Below are 12,715 nucleotides of genomic sequence, written 5' to 3' on the forward strand. Positions count from 1 at the left end.
ACTACTGGAATAAGAAATATTAAAAACTATACCAAAATTGCAGTTCATAATAATATTAATATTAATAATACTAATTATTATTTATTAATCAAAATGACTATCTTTGTCATCATAATTATATTTACACAATGCATGAATATAAAGTCTAATAACAAAGGATTATAGTAACTTGTATTCTTCAGTTTCTTTTTTTATTCTGAATTTCTGGTTCAACTTAATGTTGATTTGTAGTTCAAAAATACAAATTACTCAAGACAAATTTTACGTTTTTAATGTATAGTAACCTGTTCAGTTCTTACATCAATAACTGTCACATTATACTGACAAACACACGGCTTTTAGACATTCCATGTTTTATTTTCTGTCAGTTAGTCAAGTGGTACATGCAATAGTTTCTACTCGATTTATTAGTTCTTGGTTCCGTTTTTCTATTGCTTATTTTGTGCGTTATTTTATTTCAACACTGGCGATTAAAGTTTCTGATTCTAATAAACATTGTTTTAGGCTGGTCTGGTCGTTGATAACTTGACCGCTAGAGGGCACTGTCCTCCCGTGTAAAAGCGCAGGTACTTTTGCGGTGATGCTAAACTCTCCCATTTGTATGACAGTTCCGGGCAAAGACACTTCTTTTAAATCAAAATTGTGGGGGAAAAAAAGAGACTGTTTTGTCCTGAGCTGAAGGCTGTATGAAAGTGAAGACATGTGATCCAACAAACGTCAAAAATAATGTCTCTGGCTCACTCTCAGACTTAATAGGTATTTAATTACACTGATGCATCTTGTAATTGGTGCCATCAAGAAAGCAGACAAACCGGTGGATGGAGAATTAAAGGGACGTATTTATCTGAAGCCCTTCTGATCACCTGCACACAGACAATAGGGTCATAAATCATCACTTCACTCTTTTCATCTGCAGTTGCCGTGTGAACATATTAATGGCTCACGTGTGTGTGTGTGTGTGTGTGTGTGTGTGTGGTGGAGCTTATTAAAATGTGTAATAGATTTACTGACCCTGATACGCCACCAGAACAAAAGTAATTATTCACACTGCGTTCATGAGTCTAATTTTAACTGCTGGAAAGATTTGAGATGGAATTAGTGGAGAGTGTTTAAGAACTCAAACCGACAGCCTTGTGTAGGTGTGAGCTAATGGCTACGTTATTATTTCTTGTACCTCCCTCGAATTCTTTTGGAAAAAAAAAAAGTTTGCGGCCTTGGGGACAACACGACTCTTCTTGAAGGTGTTTCTATCAGCTGATGCTCGGTTCCTCGTGTCATATCAACATTTGCTCCTCTTTAGAAGGAAGCAAAAAAAAAAAGAAATTTTGATTCATAATTCAAGCTTCTGGATGAAATGATGGCGTCTGAAATATTGATGACGGCAGGAATATTGCTGCCGAGCTTGACAGTCTCTCCTCTGCTCTGTCACTCCCTCCTCGCAGCTCTCGCAGGTTCTGCTAAGTGCTCTGAACCAGGACCTCGTCCAGTTCACACTCAAGCCTGGAGTGCAGGTGAACGTCTACGCCACGCGTCTGTCGCCGGGTGAGTCTGCCAAGGAAGTCTTAAGGACGCTGGTCATGTGAGAGTCCCTGGATTGGAAAACGTCATTTATAATCCACATGACTTTATCAAAACTTCTATACCAAAGAGTTTTCTTATACCGTATAATATATATGACATATTATATGTATCTTTTCTCCCTAAATGATCAGCTCAGGACTCACTTATAACTCTGACCTTGCACAAGGAGCGCTTTTCAAACTCCATTCAGAGGAGTAACAAAGCCAGACAACAGCAAATATTCCGGCAATATCCCAGTTAATGAACTCATCCTCCCCACGCAAATCATTTTGGTGACTTTCACTTTCAGTCTAGACCTGCGCTTCTCAAGAGCCGAGCAGTGAGGTCCCTTTCCTGCAGCTAGAAATGTTTATAACACTTTAGTTTTACTCTGACAAACAATATATACAGTATATTAACCAGTATATATTTTTGTTTGGTTTCCCTGTCTCTTCTTCAAAATACTATCTTGTATTTTCGATAAATCGGGAATAAAACAGTGATGGAGCGTATGGTCACATGCTTTCCTGTTGTTTCAACATCTCTATTAACTCCCATTAAAAAGCAAAGTTTGAATACATCCATAAGCAGAAATTTTAACTCTTTAAACTTTGTGTTGTCTCAGGGTCAAGGTGACCCGAAGGCCCCAAAAACAAATGTGTTTGGGGCACCCATTGACCCTTAGGTAACACAATGGATACCTCAAACATATTTGTTTTCAGGCCTTCGGGTCACCTTGACCCTGAGATAACACAAGGGTGAACTTTTTAGACATTTTCCAACACAATAAAACTAAAGGTTATTATTCTGTTAACATTATGTTGTTATTTACAATTTAAACAGCCCAAACAATCTATAAATCTGTTAAGATTTAACTGGTTTTCTACTCACCCTCATGTCGACTAAAGGTTGGGATTATTTTCAAAGTAATCTAATTCTTTTTAGAGTTATAGACAAAAATGCATGTTCATTTTATTGTACAACTGGAGCTCAGTTGTCTTCATCTTCGTCCAAAAAGACATTTAAAAACATCCAAATATCTCCATACTGCTCGTCTGTAACGTCCTTCTTGTATTAAAAGCCTCGACATGAGAAAATCGCCCAGAAAATAATGAAATAAATCTATATTTTAAGATTTCCTGCAGCGGAAGTTATCAGTCTCTCAGCCTGAGCTGATTCATCAATCAGTCTTTCCTCATTGAAACACTTGTCAGTGTGAAAGTGCAAAGATTTACATTGATGTATGGATGGATCTTCCCCTTAAAAACTGGTTTAAATGAAAGTTATGTTTAGTTTTCGTTTGAACGAACGCAATGTTGAGGCTTTAACACTTTTTAAACAGGTTTTTTTGGACGAAGACAACTGAGCCTCAGTCGCAAAATAGTTTTGTCTACAACTCTAAAAAGGAACAGATTATTCTGAAAATAATCCCAACTCTCAGTCGACATGAGTGTGAGTAGAAAATGAGTGACATTTGAATTTTGGGTGAACTAACAGTGTAATACCTGCTTAAACTTTCCTTCTCCTTTTTAGAAGAGTATGCTCATTACTGCCTCCCACGGGTCACAAATAGATGCCAACAGTTTTTTAGGTATACTGTAAATATTGACACAATTTTAAAATGACTTCTTCACACACCTAATTATTTTTTTAAACAACGATCAGTTTGAAAAAAACCTGTGCGTCGTCTTCCTGCCAAAAGCCAGTTCTTGGATATAAGTGAATCTGAAAAGAATCTTCAGACCATTGTCCAGTTACTGAACTGTAATGAATGGACACAAACTCACTTTCCTTCATGGTTCAGTCCGGAGACGCAACACTGCTGGACCAGGTCGTCTCGGGCACCCAACTGTCTCAGCATCTTATCGTACACTCCGACACACCTGTGCACCTGCTCTCACACTTTGAGACCTCCAGACATCAGCGCGAAAAATAAGCGTTTTTGCCTCCCACGTCCCCATTTGTCAGAGCCTTTCTTACCTTCCCTTAAAACCACTGTTGACAGGTACTGGAAGCTCGACTTTACTTACATCATACAAATGCTAGTCAAGGTTATTTTAAAGAGTGTCAGAAAAAAATGTTGTTTAACTGTGTTAACTTTTAAGAGAAAGCAGAAATGATCCTTCCTCAAGCTTATTTAGAGTTAAATATCAAGTGATATACAACATTCCAGAGGGGCCATTATAGTGGAAAAAATGTAAAAAAAATGATAAAATGAGATAACATTATTGTTTTTTTTGTACATATATATGTAGTAGTAGTATTAGTAGTAATAGTTATTTGTAAAGCGCCTTTCTAAACCAGGCTCACAAAGCGCTCAACAATCAAAAGTAATGCACAGTTAAAAATACATGCTGAATTAAAAAATCTTAAAGGGCAAGACAACATAAGACAAACACAGGAGTCCCAGAAAATAAGGGAAAAGCCTATAAAAATAAAAATATTTTAAGGTGGTTTTTGAAGGATCAGAAGGCCAGTATCAGTATTTGAATCCATCAAACCCAGAGGGAGAGGGAGACCATTTCAAAGCTTAGGAGCAAAAGCCTGGAAAGATTTCTCTCCTCTGGTCCGGAAGCGTGTTCAGGAACCATCAGTAGATTCTGATCCACAGACCTCAGAGCCCGAGCTGGGGTGTAAGGCTGGATCAGATCACTGATGTAAGGAGGAGCCTGACCATGGATAGCTTTGAAAGTAAGAACCAGAATTACGAAATGGATCCTGAAAGAAACTGGCAGTCAGTGAAGAGTTTTAAGGATCGGGGAAATGTGAGTTCTCCTACTAGAGCAGGTCAGAATTCTCGCTGCAGAGTTTTGTATTGCTTGCAGGCGAGACAGCTTCGTCTTGTTTAGAAGACAAGTAACAAAACCACATTTAAGGAAGAAAAAAAGAGAAATAATACAATGAAACCTAAAACCATAATTTTATTCACTGATGAACCATCACTTCATAGTAAAACAAAAACACATTAAGCTGTCAGAAGCAGAAACTTGATGATGTCTAACCTATGTACTTGTTTTTATTCAGAACCAGCAACTTCATAAATTAATAAATTAATCATTAAATATGTCAACAAAAGTCATGTTTAGCCGTTGTTATATTGTTGAGAGTTTCCTTCAAGACAAAAACATACCTTGAGTTTTTTGGTTTTAACCTTTTCACACAAGATTATCAATGACTGACTCTTATGCTCTTCTTCTGTCTCAACAGCTCCTCTAGTGGACGCCAGTGAAAGCAGTTACAGCCTCACTGCCATTATAATGCTGGTGGCAGTCATCGTGATGGGACTCGTCATCTTTGTCATATTCAAATTCAAAAGGTATCGTACAAACATAAGGGGTGCCCATAATTGGATTCAAAGATCTATTTTCAGTTCCACTTCAGGTTGGAAAAGGCAACTTAAGAAGACGCATGATTATAGTTGAAATTAATTCACGAAAAACTAACCATACAACTCTTTTTCTGTGTAGGCTATTTAAAGAGGAATATTACATGAATAATTTTTCTTCATATATAGATGAGTAGTGGGAATTGGAGCGAGTGAAAAAGCGAGCAGTTTTTCACCAAGACTAAAGATACATTCACATATAAAAGACATCAGATTTTACCTGCATTGAGCGGTATTTCAATTGTTTTACGCTAATAGAAAAGTGATAGTTCACCTAAAATTGAAATTTCAATCCCTTTTCTACTCACCCTCATGTCGACTAAGGGTTGGGATTATTTTCAGAGTAATCTGTTCCTTTTTAGAGTTATAGACAAAAATGTTTGTTCATTTTAATTTAGCAACTGGAGCTCAGTTGTCTTCGTTTTTATCAAAAAATTAAACAAGTATGTATTTTTAGCTTGTTTTTTTTTTAGCTGAAACTACTATGCTATCAACGATTTTGTAATTGAAATGAGTTTGAATGACGGTTAACTTGTAGCTCGAGCTGAACGACCTGGATCTCCCTTTACAAACAAATATCGACTTATTTAAGTTTATTACGAACACTTATATTTAGGCTTCAATACAAGACGTTACCAACGAGCAGGTTGGAGGTATTTGGATGATTTTCAGTTGTTTTTTTTGGACAAAGATGAAGGCGAAGACAACTGAGCTCCAGTCCCTACATGAAAATGAACAAACTTTTTTGTCTATAACTCTAAAAAGGAACAGATTACTCGACATGACTAGTCGACATGAGGGTGAGTAGAAAATTAGTGAAGTTTGAATTTTGGGTGAACTTTAATATATTTATTTTTGGTTACCCAACGGATAAACAAATAGAATCAAAAAGTTTTAACGGTTGTGAAAACTGAAGCGTCACCAGACCAACCATCACCCACGACTGTTAATCATCAAATACTGTGTAAATTCTCTTTTAGCAGCCCTGTGTTTGATCAAGCATTGAAAGACAAGTTTGATATATTTTGTCAGAGAACATGTGGCAAACTGCTTTTAAACTGTAGTACATCGATTTGAATAAAAAAAGTTAAGATGAATTAACCTGATAAAAAACTCACCATAAAGATAAAGGACTTCTGTGCAGATACAACAGTGTTTTATGATCTCTTTTGACCTACATTAACCACACACACCATAACTCTACAAGATAAGCCAGAGAAGATGCATGGGTGAATACATTACCATACACGTGAACAGATCTGAGGCGTGTTTTGTTTCTCCGTACATTATCTGCTATAGGAAGCGACTCTCTGGTGATCTTTTAAGAGGCGTTCGGACTGAGTTATGGTGGTCGCCGTCACAATAATAGCTGCAGGAATAAGACAATCCCCGTCTGTCTCAATCTGCGGAATATTAGAGGGAACGACAGGCTAATCAATTCTCCCTGAGAGTCGAAGGGGTGTCAGAGTCCTGCAGTTATCAATATTCATCTATCTGAAGACGTGAACGCTGACCTTTAGGAAATGCTAAACACAGACATTCAAGGTGAGGCATCCTCTGCAAGGAAGGCAGGAAAGGTTGAGAAGATAAGTCCAGAGACAACATACATTATACAGTGAGGGCATACAGTAAATAGCATCCTCTGCTGCGGATAATCCCGGCGTCGATCACTGGAAAACATCCCAGACGTTTGGTATTTTGTGGAATTCCTCTCATTAAAAGTTAAACATGACTTCACTTGAACTTTCAGGTGGCAATATTCATATATTGAGAAGTGCTCGGGATGTCGAAGTGACAGGAGGGGCCGTCCGAAATTAGAAATGCAGGATGCGAGAGGACATTTTAAGCAGAATTGGGAATGCATCTAAGGGGATGAAAAATTGATTGAAAACTGAGGTGAACAATATGAAAGTGGGAGTGCAATACCCAGTGGAATGCAAAGTGCTCCAGATCCCAGTTTTCAAGCAACGCTCTGCTTTCCTTAACTGTTAAAAATATCTGGCAACACATTATGTTTAGTGGGTGAGACTTGACTTTGTGTTTCCGAGAGAGAAAGAAGAACCTTTCGCATTCATTTCCGCAGGAAGATCCCGGGCATGAACACGTACACTGTGGAGCAGCCTGATAAAGAACAAGAGGTCATCCCAACAGTGACCTCCATAGAAGGCCCAAACCCTGAGGGGAACAAGCTGACCGCGCTGGACCGTGTGGATGTGCAGCTTGATATAAAAAGTAGAGGTACTGCTGAGTTTGTGGTTTTCTCACAGCTGCCGGCATTCTTTTGTCCAAACCTACATTCACTTGTCAATGCAACACATTGACTTTCTCGTGATTGGTAATCTTTACTTCAAGACATTCATAATTTTGACCACCGCGGTAAACAATAAGAACTAAACCTACACAATAATGCAATCTGTCATCTTCAACTTAATTAAATACACCTTATAATAGCATCAATCTGACACCAGGGTTCGAGAATGATAAAGAATCAAACATACTTATGACATCAACCTTAATATAGTAAGTTAAAGCAACACTTCATTACCAGAGGAAATCAATCAACAAGTAGGTAAGTAATAGTTATTTGTAAAGCGCCTCTTTAAGACCAGGGTCAGAAAGCGCTTAAACAATCAAAACAATACACAGTTTAAATATATACTTTAAAAGGTCAAGACAACATAGAGATAGAAAAAGCCCCAAGGAAATCATGGAAAAGCCTGAACAAATAAGAAAGTCTTAAGATGCTTCTTGAAGGATTCAGTAGATCCATCAAACACAGAGAGAGCAGAATCTCGTTCCAAAGCTTAGGAGCAACAGCCTGGAAGGATTTCTCTCCTCTGGTCTGGTAGCGTGTTCAGGAACCATCGGTAGATTCTGATCCACAGCCCTTAGAGCCAGAGCTGGGGTGTAAGGCTGGATCAGATCACTGATGGAAGGAGGAGTCTGACCATGAATAGATCTGAAAGTAACAACTGGAATTTTCAAATTGATTCTAAAAGAAACTTGCAGCCAGTATTTAGGATCAGGGAAATGTGAGTTCTTCTACTAGAGGAGGTCAGAATTCAGAGTTTGGAATTAACTGCAGGCGAGACAGCTCCTTCTTGTTTAGACACTGATATAAACTGTAACAATAGTCTAAACGAGAAGACACAAACACATGGATTATAAACTCCAAATCGTGTTTTGACATAAGTTTTTGTTCAGTTTTTTTGCAGTGTTTTACTCGAGACATGTCTTTCTCAAATTGTCAACACCCAGCTGACATTCATCATTAAGCGTATGAAACTAAGATCATGGATTAACCTACCTATGCGACATTCTAAACCTAACACCAGTCCGTCTCAGCGCACACAAAGACACACAACTATTCACACACACATTCATATATAAGGATAAAGTTACCAATCAACCTTTGTGTGTTTTTGGAATGTGGGCAGAAACCGGAGTGCCTGGAGTAAACAGCAAGTTGCCTCCAGACTGGGTGAAGCAGAGCTATGTAAACGCCTGTAAATGTAAACTCTCCAGCTATTATTTGAACATTGCTCTTGACAAGAGCTTCTCTGTCGTTTTATATACTGATTAGGATCTCATCAGGGCCACTTGTGTCCCAGTGTGATTGAAGTTCAAAACTAATGCATTCCACCAGTGGCCCAGTTGATTATTGGGCCGACTGGGGTGGTATTAGCTCAGATTGTGGTGATAGTGGTCATGGGGTAAATTCGATCCTAACTCCTGATGTTTGTGTCAATGCATCCCTGAGCAAGACACTTAAACACCCACTGCTTCTGATGGCTCGGATGGCATGCTGCGTTGCGGCCTACCGCCATCAGTGTGAATCAATGACTTGTTTAAGCGTTAGACTTGCTTTGGCATAAAAATAATTATATAACCGAGTGAACCAGTATAGACAGTACACTGGAAGCTCTTGCAATATTTACCCAGAGTAGTTCCTGTCTGTTTAGCATGTTAGCCTTTTAGCTTCTGTTACAATGAGCTTAAAATATAGACTTGTTTTTTTTTTGCCGAACAATTCCTCTTGTCGAGGCTTCAATACAAGATGGATGTTACAGATGAGCAGAATGGAGGTATTTGGATGTGACTTTTTGGACAGTAATAAGGAGGACGAAAACTGAATGAAACTTTAAATTAACTTTTTGACGGAAAAATATATAAATTCCCTTTTAGATGACCCTTGTAAATGCGGCCGGCCGCCATCATCAGAAGGAATTTCAACTGACTTTTATGAACTGTTTGTTTACTAAATAAATAGAAATAGGAACTTTTATTTGTTTATTTCATGTGTCAAGTCTTCTGTATTTATCCTGGACCTGCAGCTGCACCCCATAGAAATCCCATCTCATGTGTTATTGAATAACCCTTTTAACTGCAATTTTTGAGTTGTACCTTCTAATGAAAAAGCGAAATGGTTGACAGCTGTGGAATCGTTATGAGAAATAGGCTATGAGATGTGCATTATAAAAACTAACACTTCAAAATAATAGGTTGGATCATAATTTTAAAAAAAATAAAAAAGGATGTGACAGAAAACTACTTTAAAAAAACTACGGGAGTAAATAACGGTCATTTTAACAAATTAAAGTTGAAGTCTATTTCGTCTCTTACTCCAGGATTAAGAGCCACAACAGTACAGGTTATTTTATGGAAGCTGTATTTATGTGTTTTCCCCTCAGCGTTTCTCAACAGCAGCCATTTGTATATTTACACTGAAGTGAAGCAGCTGGAGTGGTGAAAATGTCACAATGAGTTATTATATCCGATAAAATAATTAGCACATCAGAAAAAACAGTGGTGCGTTGAAAGCATTTTCATTAAGAAACATCTACAAGTTCGCCGTTGATTTACCTGCTGCTGCAGCAGCACAATTGAGACCCCGTTGAGATGAATGTGTTTGATGTAAACAGGTACATAAAATTCTACTTTTGTCTCTCTCTGCTTTCTTCTCCCTGGCCAGGCTACCTGCCATCTCACACAGACGTCAAGCTCCCAGATGAAGCGCCCCATGTGTTTTAATGTTGAGAGTCTATGACCGACTCGAAAGCAATACATCTTCTTTGGCAGTTACTTCCAGCAAGCTGTGGAGGCGCGGTCACAATGGATGGTCTCGAGTGTTTTGCTACCCATGCATGGATGGACCAGCTTACACTGTGCTGCCTAATTCCTCTGAGGAGACTGTACAGATTTCTATGTGCGACATGAGAAGAAAAAAACAAACACTTTTTTGAATGGAATACTTGTATTTTTGCAAGGACATTGATCTTTTTATGTAAATAATATATCCATGATGAAAAAGTCTGAGCTGTTCACATGTGGGACTGTCAAACAGAACTGTTGTACAAATATGTTCTCTACAACAATCCCTGTTTCTGCTCTTCAGGCTTGTGTTTGTGAAATTTATTTATTGGAAAATATTGGAGTTAGACAGCACGGAGAACTCATTAAGTTTTGCGGAATCACTAAATCTTATCATGAGAAACACATCAAATGAAAGCCGGCAATATCCAGGAGATGAGGGACGGTTCCTTGTCGCAGATCTGCGCGTTGCATCAAGCCTGGAGTCTTGTCGCTCAAAATGTCATAACAAAAATAAGAGGAGATGTAATCGCTCTTGTTTGGCGACCTGAAAGGTGCCAAGAAACTAAACTCACATTGGAAGCTTTAAAGGGGCCATAAATTGGAAAAGTGCATCTTCAAAGGTCTTGGTTAAGCCTTCCATGAAAACAATCTATGGCTTTATCTTGAAGAAGGTCCAGTAGATAAAATCCACTTTTAGTTACTTTATTGACATCTTTTACTTCACGAGACATTTTAAGTATATCCGGAATTTGAAGTCAAGAAGTTAAGGATTGATGATGTTGCAGAGGGAGAAAAACAAATCCATCATCCAAAACAACACAACTAAATTCAATGAAAATTCAAACCTCATCACATATAAATAATTGACTTAATCCCTAACATATTACAAGGTCATCAAATTGTGCTTTACATCAGTGATGACCCACGGTCCAGAGACTAGTACACATTTGTTACAGGGCCTCCCAGAAAATTATTATAAAATATTCGTATAATTTCTGTTCTATTTGGATGTTTTTAGTTTATGTTTTAAATTTCCAGTCGCTACATTAAAATGAAAAAACATTTTTCTCTATAACCCTTCAAAGGAACAGATTACTTTGAAAATAATCCCAGCTCTTGGTCGACATGAGAGTATATTACGACAATATTTAAAAACATTTAAAACATCTCCGGAACCTTAAAGAAATGAATATATAAAAATGAATATATACCTCAAACTTAATCATGAAAGTGTTTTTTAAATACTTTTACAGCTTTAAAACTTCTGAAAAATACCTAAATATTCAGAGGCTGTCCATCATGTCGTCCTTAAAAATAAAAAATGACCTATATCAAATTTTAGTTAAAGTTGTGTAATTACAACTTTTACTAAACATTCCCGACTGTACCTCACAAATATCATTAAATTATCCCCTTGTATCTTTTATCTCATCTTATTCCACAAAGTTGACCTTTTTTTTAATTTCTATCACGACCTTTGATTTCATCACTGCTACCTCATGTTCTGCTGCACCTTCAGTTCATTTCTTCTTTAAATCAATCTGCTGCCTTCTATTCAGTGTAGCTCAGAGTAATTCAGTAATTGAATTAGTAATAAAATTACCACATATTAATGCCTTTTATGGCCCAATAAACTTTCCAAATCCTCCATCCTTATGTCAATCATGCGTATTGAATAATATCACAGCATCCTTCTTGTTGATGTGAGTACTTGTATTCTTTATCCTGTACGATGTTGTTTTCCTACTGCTGTTTGTTGTTTTCAAGTACAAACGCTTGTTCATGACCAAAGTGTACATTTCTCAAGGCTGCGCTGCAAATAAGTGTTCTAGAAGTATTTCCAGCTGTTTTTCTTCCATGTTATTGAAAAAAAAAACACATCAGTGATTCTGCGCCGGGTCTCATGGGAAATCTGTTGGTTTGGAGGTTATGTTTAAATATTGCTTTTGTTTTTGGGCTGTTTATCTGCGATTATGGGGACGATATTAGATGCGTCGAAACATGTCTGTCACGACTAATGCAGGAGTTTGGTTGGCGTCGCCCCCTGAGGACTGCGAGGACTGCATTTGTACGTCTAGTTTGCTGCGAGGGACAAGGATAGACGCGTCTTCTGAAAACAATGCTCAGCCCACGCACCGAGCTGTGGTCAGCCTCATTGGTTTCACCACTGTTCCTCATCAAACTTTGTTTTTTTTCCCCCCCAGCGTTGTCTGGATCATGTGCCAGAAACAAGAGAGACTTAATTTCCACACCGTCCCCTTAAAATCCTGTAAATCAGCCGTCAATAATCAATATGTGAATACAAAAAGTTTGCATGATTTTTAATGACATTTTTTAAAAATGTATACAGCAGGATCAAGTGTAAAAAAAAAAAAAAAAAATGTGCCCTTTCGTTGTAGCAAACCGATTAATTTGAAAAGTGCTGTGATTATTCAGTGAGTGTGTTTTTCATTTGATCTTTCAGGCATAAACATGGCTGCAGAATAAAGCAGAGACATACAACTCATTGTGTCTTTAAGTGTCTGTTCAGAACGGATCACCGTTCACCTCGACCCAATTCTTGAGCTGGCATTGTAGAGGAAAGAATGATGCTCCTCGCTGTCGTGACAACTCGACAGTAACACAAATAGCTTTTATTTTCAAACAATTAACATCAGCTTTGAAACTGATAGAATT

At 37.8% G+C, this 12,715-nt stretch overlaps 1 protein-coding gene across 1 annotated transcript in view; it reads left to right on the forward strand.

The window, feature by feature from the left end:
* Positions 1-10,177, forward strand: part of LOC148069554 (VPS10 domain-containing receptor SorCS1-like) — an 85,297-nt gene extending 75,120 nt beyond the window's left edge. The window contains exons 24-27 of the mRNA XM_087802199.1: positions 1,443-1,542; positions 4,768-4,876; positions 7,029-7,183; positions 9,918-10,177. Coding sequence (XP_087658325.1) covers positions 1,443-1,542; positions 4,768-4,876; positions 7,029-7,183; positions 9,918-9,976 — 423 coding nt within the window. The 3' untranslated portion in view covers positions 9,977-10,177. The remainder of the gene's footprint in view (positions 1-1,442; positions 1,543-4,767; positions 4,877-7,028; positions 7,184-9,917) is intronic.
* The last annotated feature ends 2,538 nt before the right edge of the window (positions 10,178-12,715 follow it).

This window comes from Callionymus lyra, chromosome 11, assembly GCF_982586985.1.
Source record: "Callionymus lyra chromosome 11, fCalLyr1.hap1.1, whole genome shotgun sequence".
Taxonomy (NCBI): domain Eukaryota; kingdom Metazoa; phylum Chordata; class Actinopteri; order Syngnathiformes; family Callionymidae; genus Callionymus; species Callionymus lyra.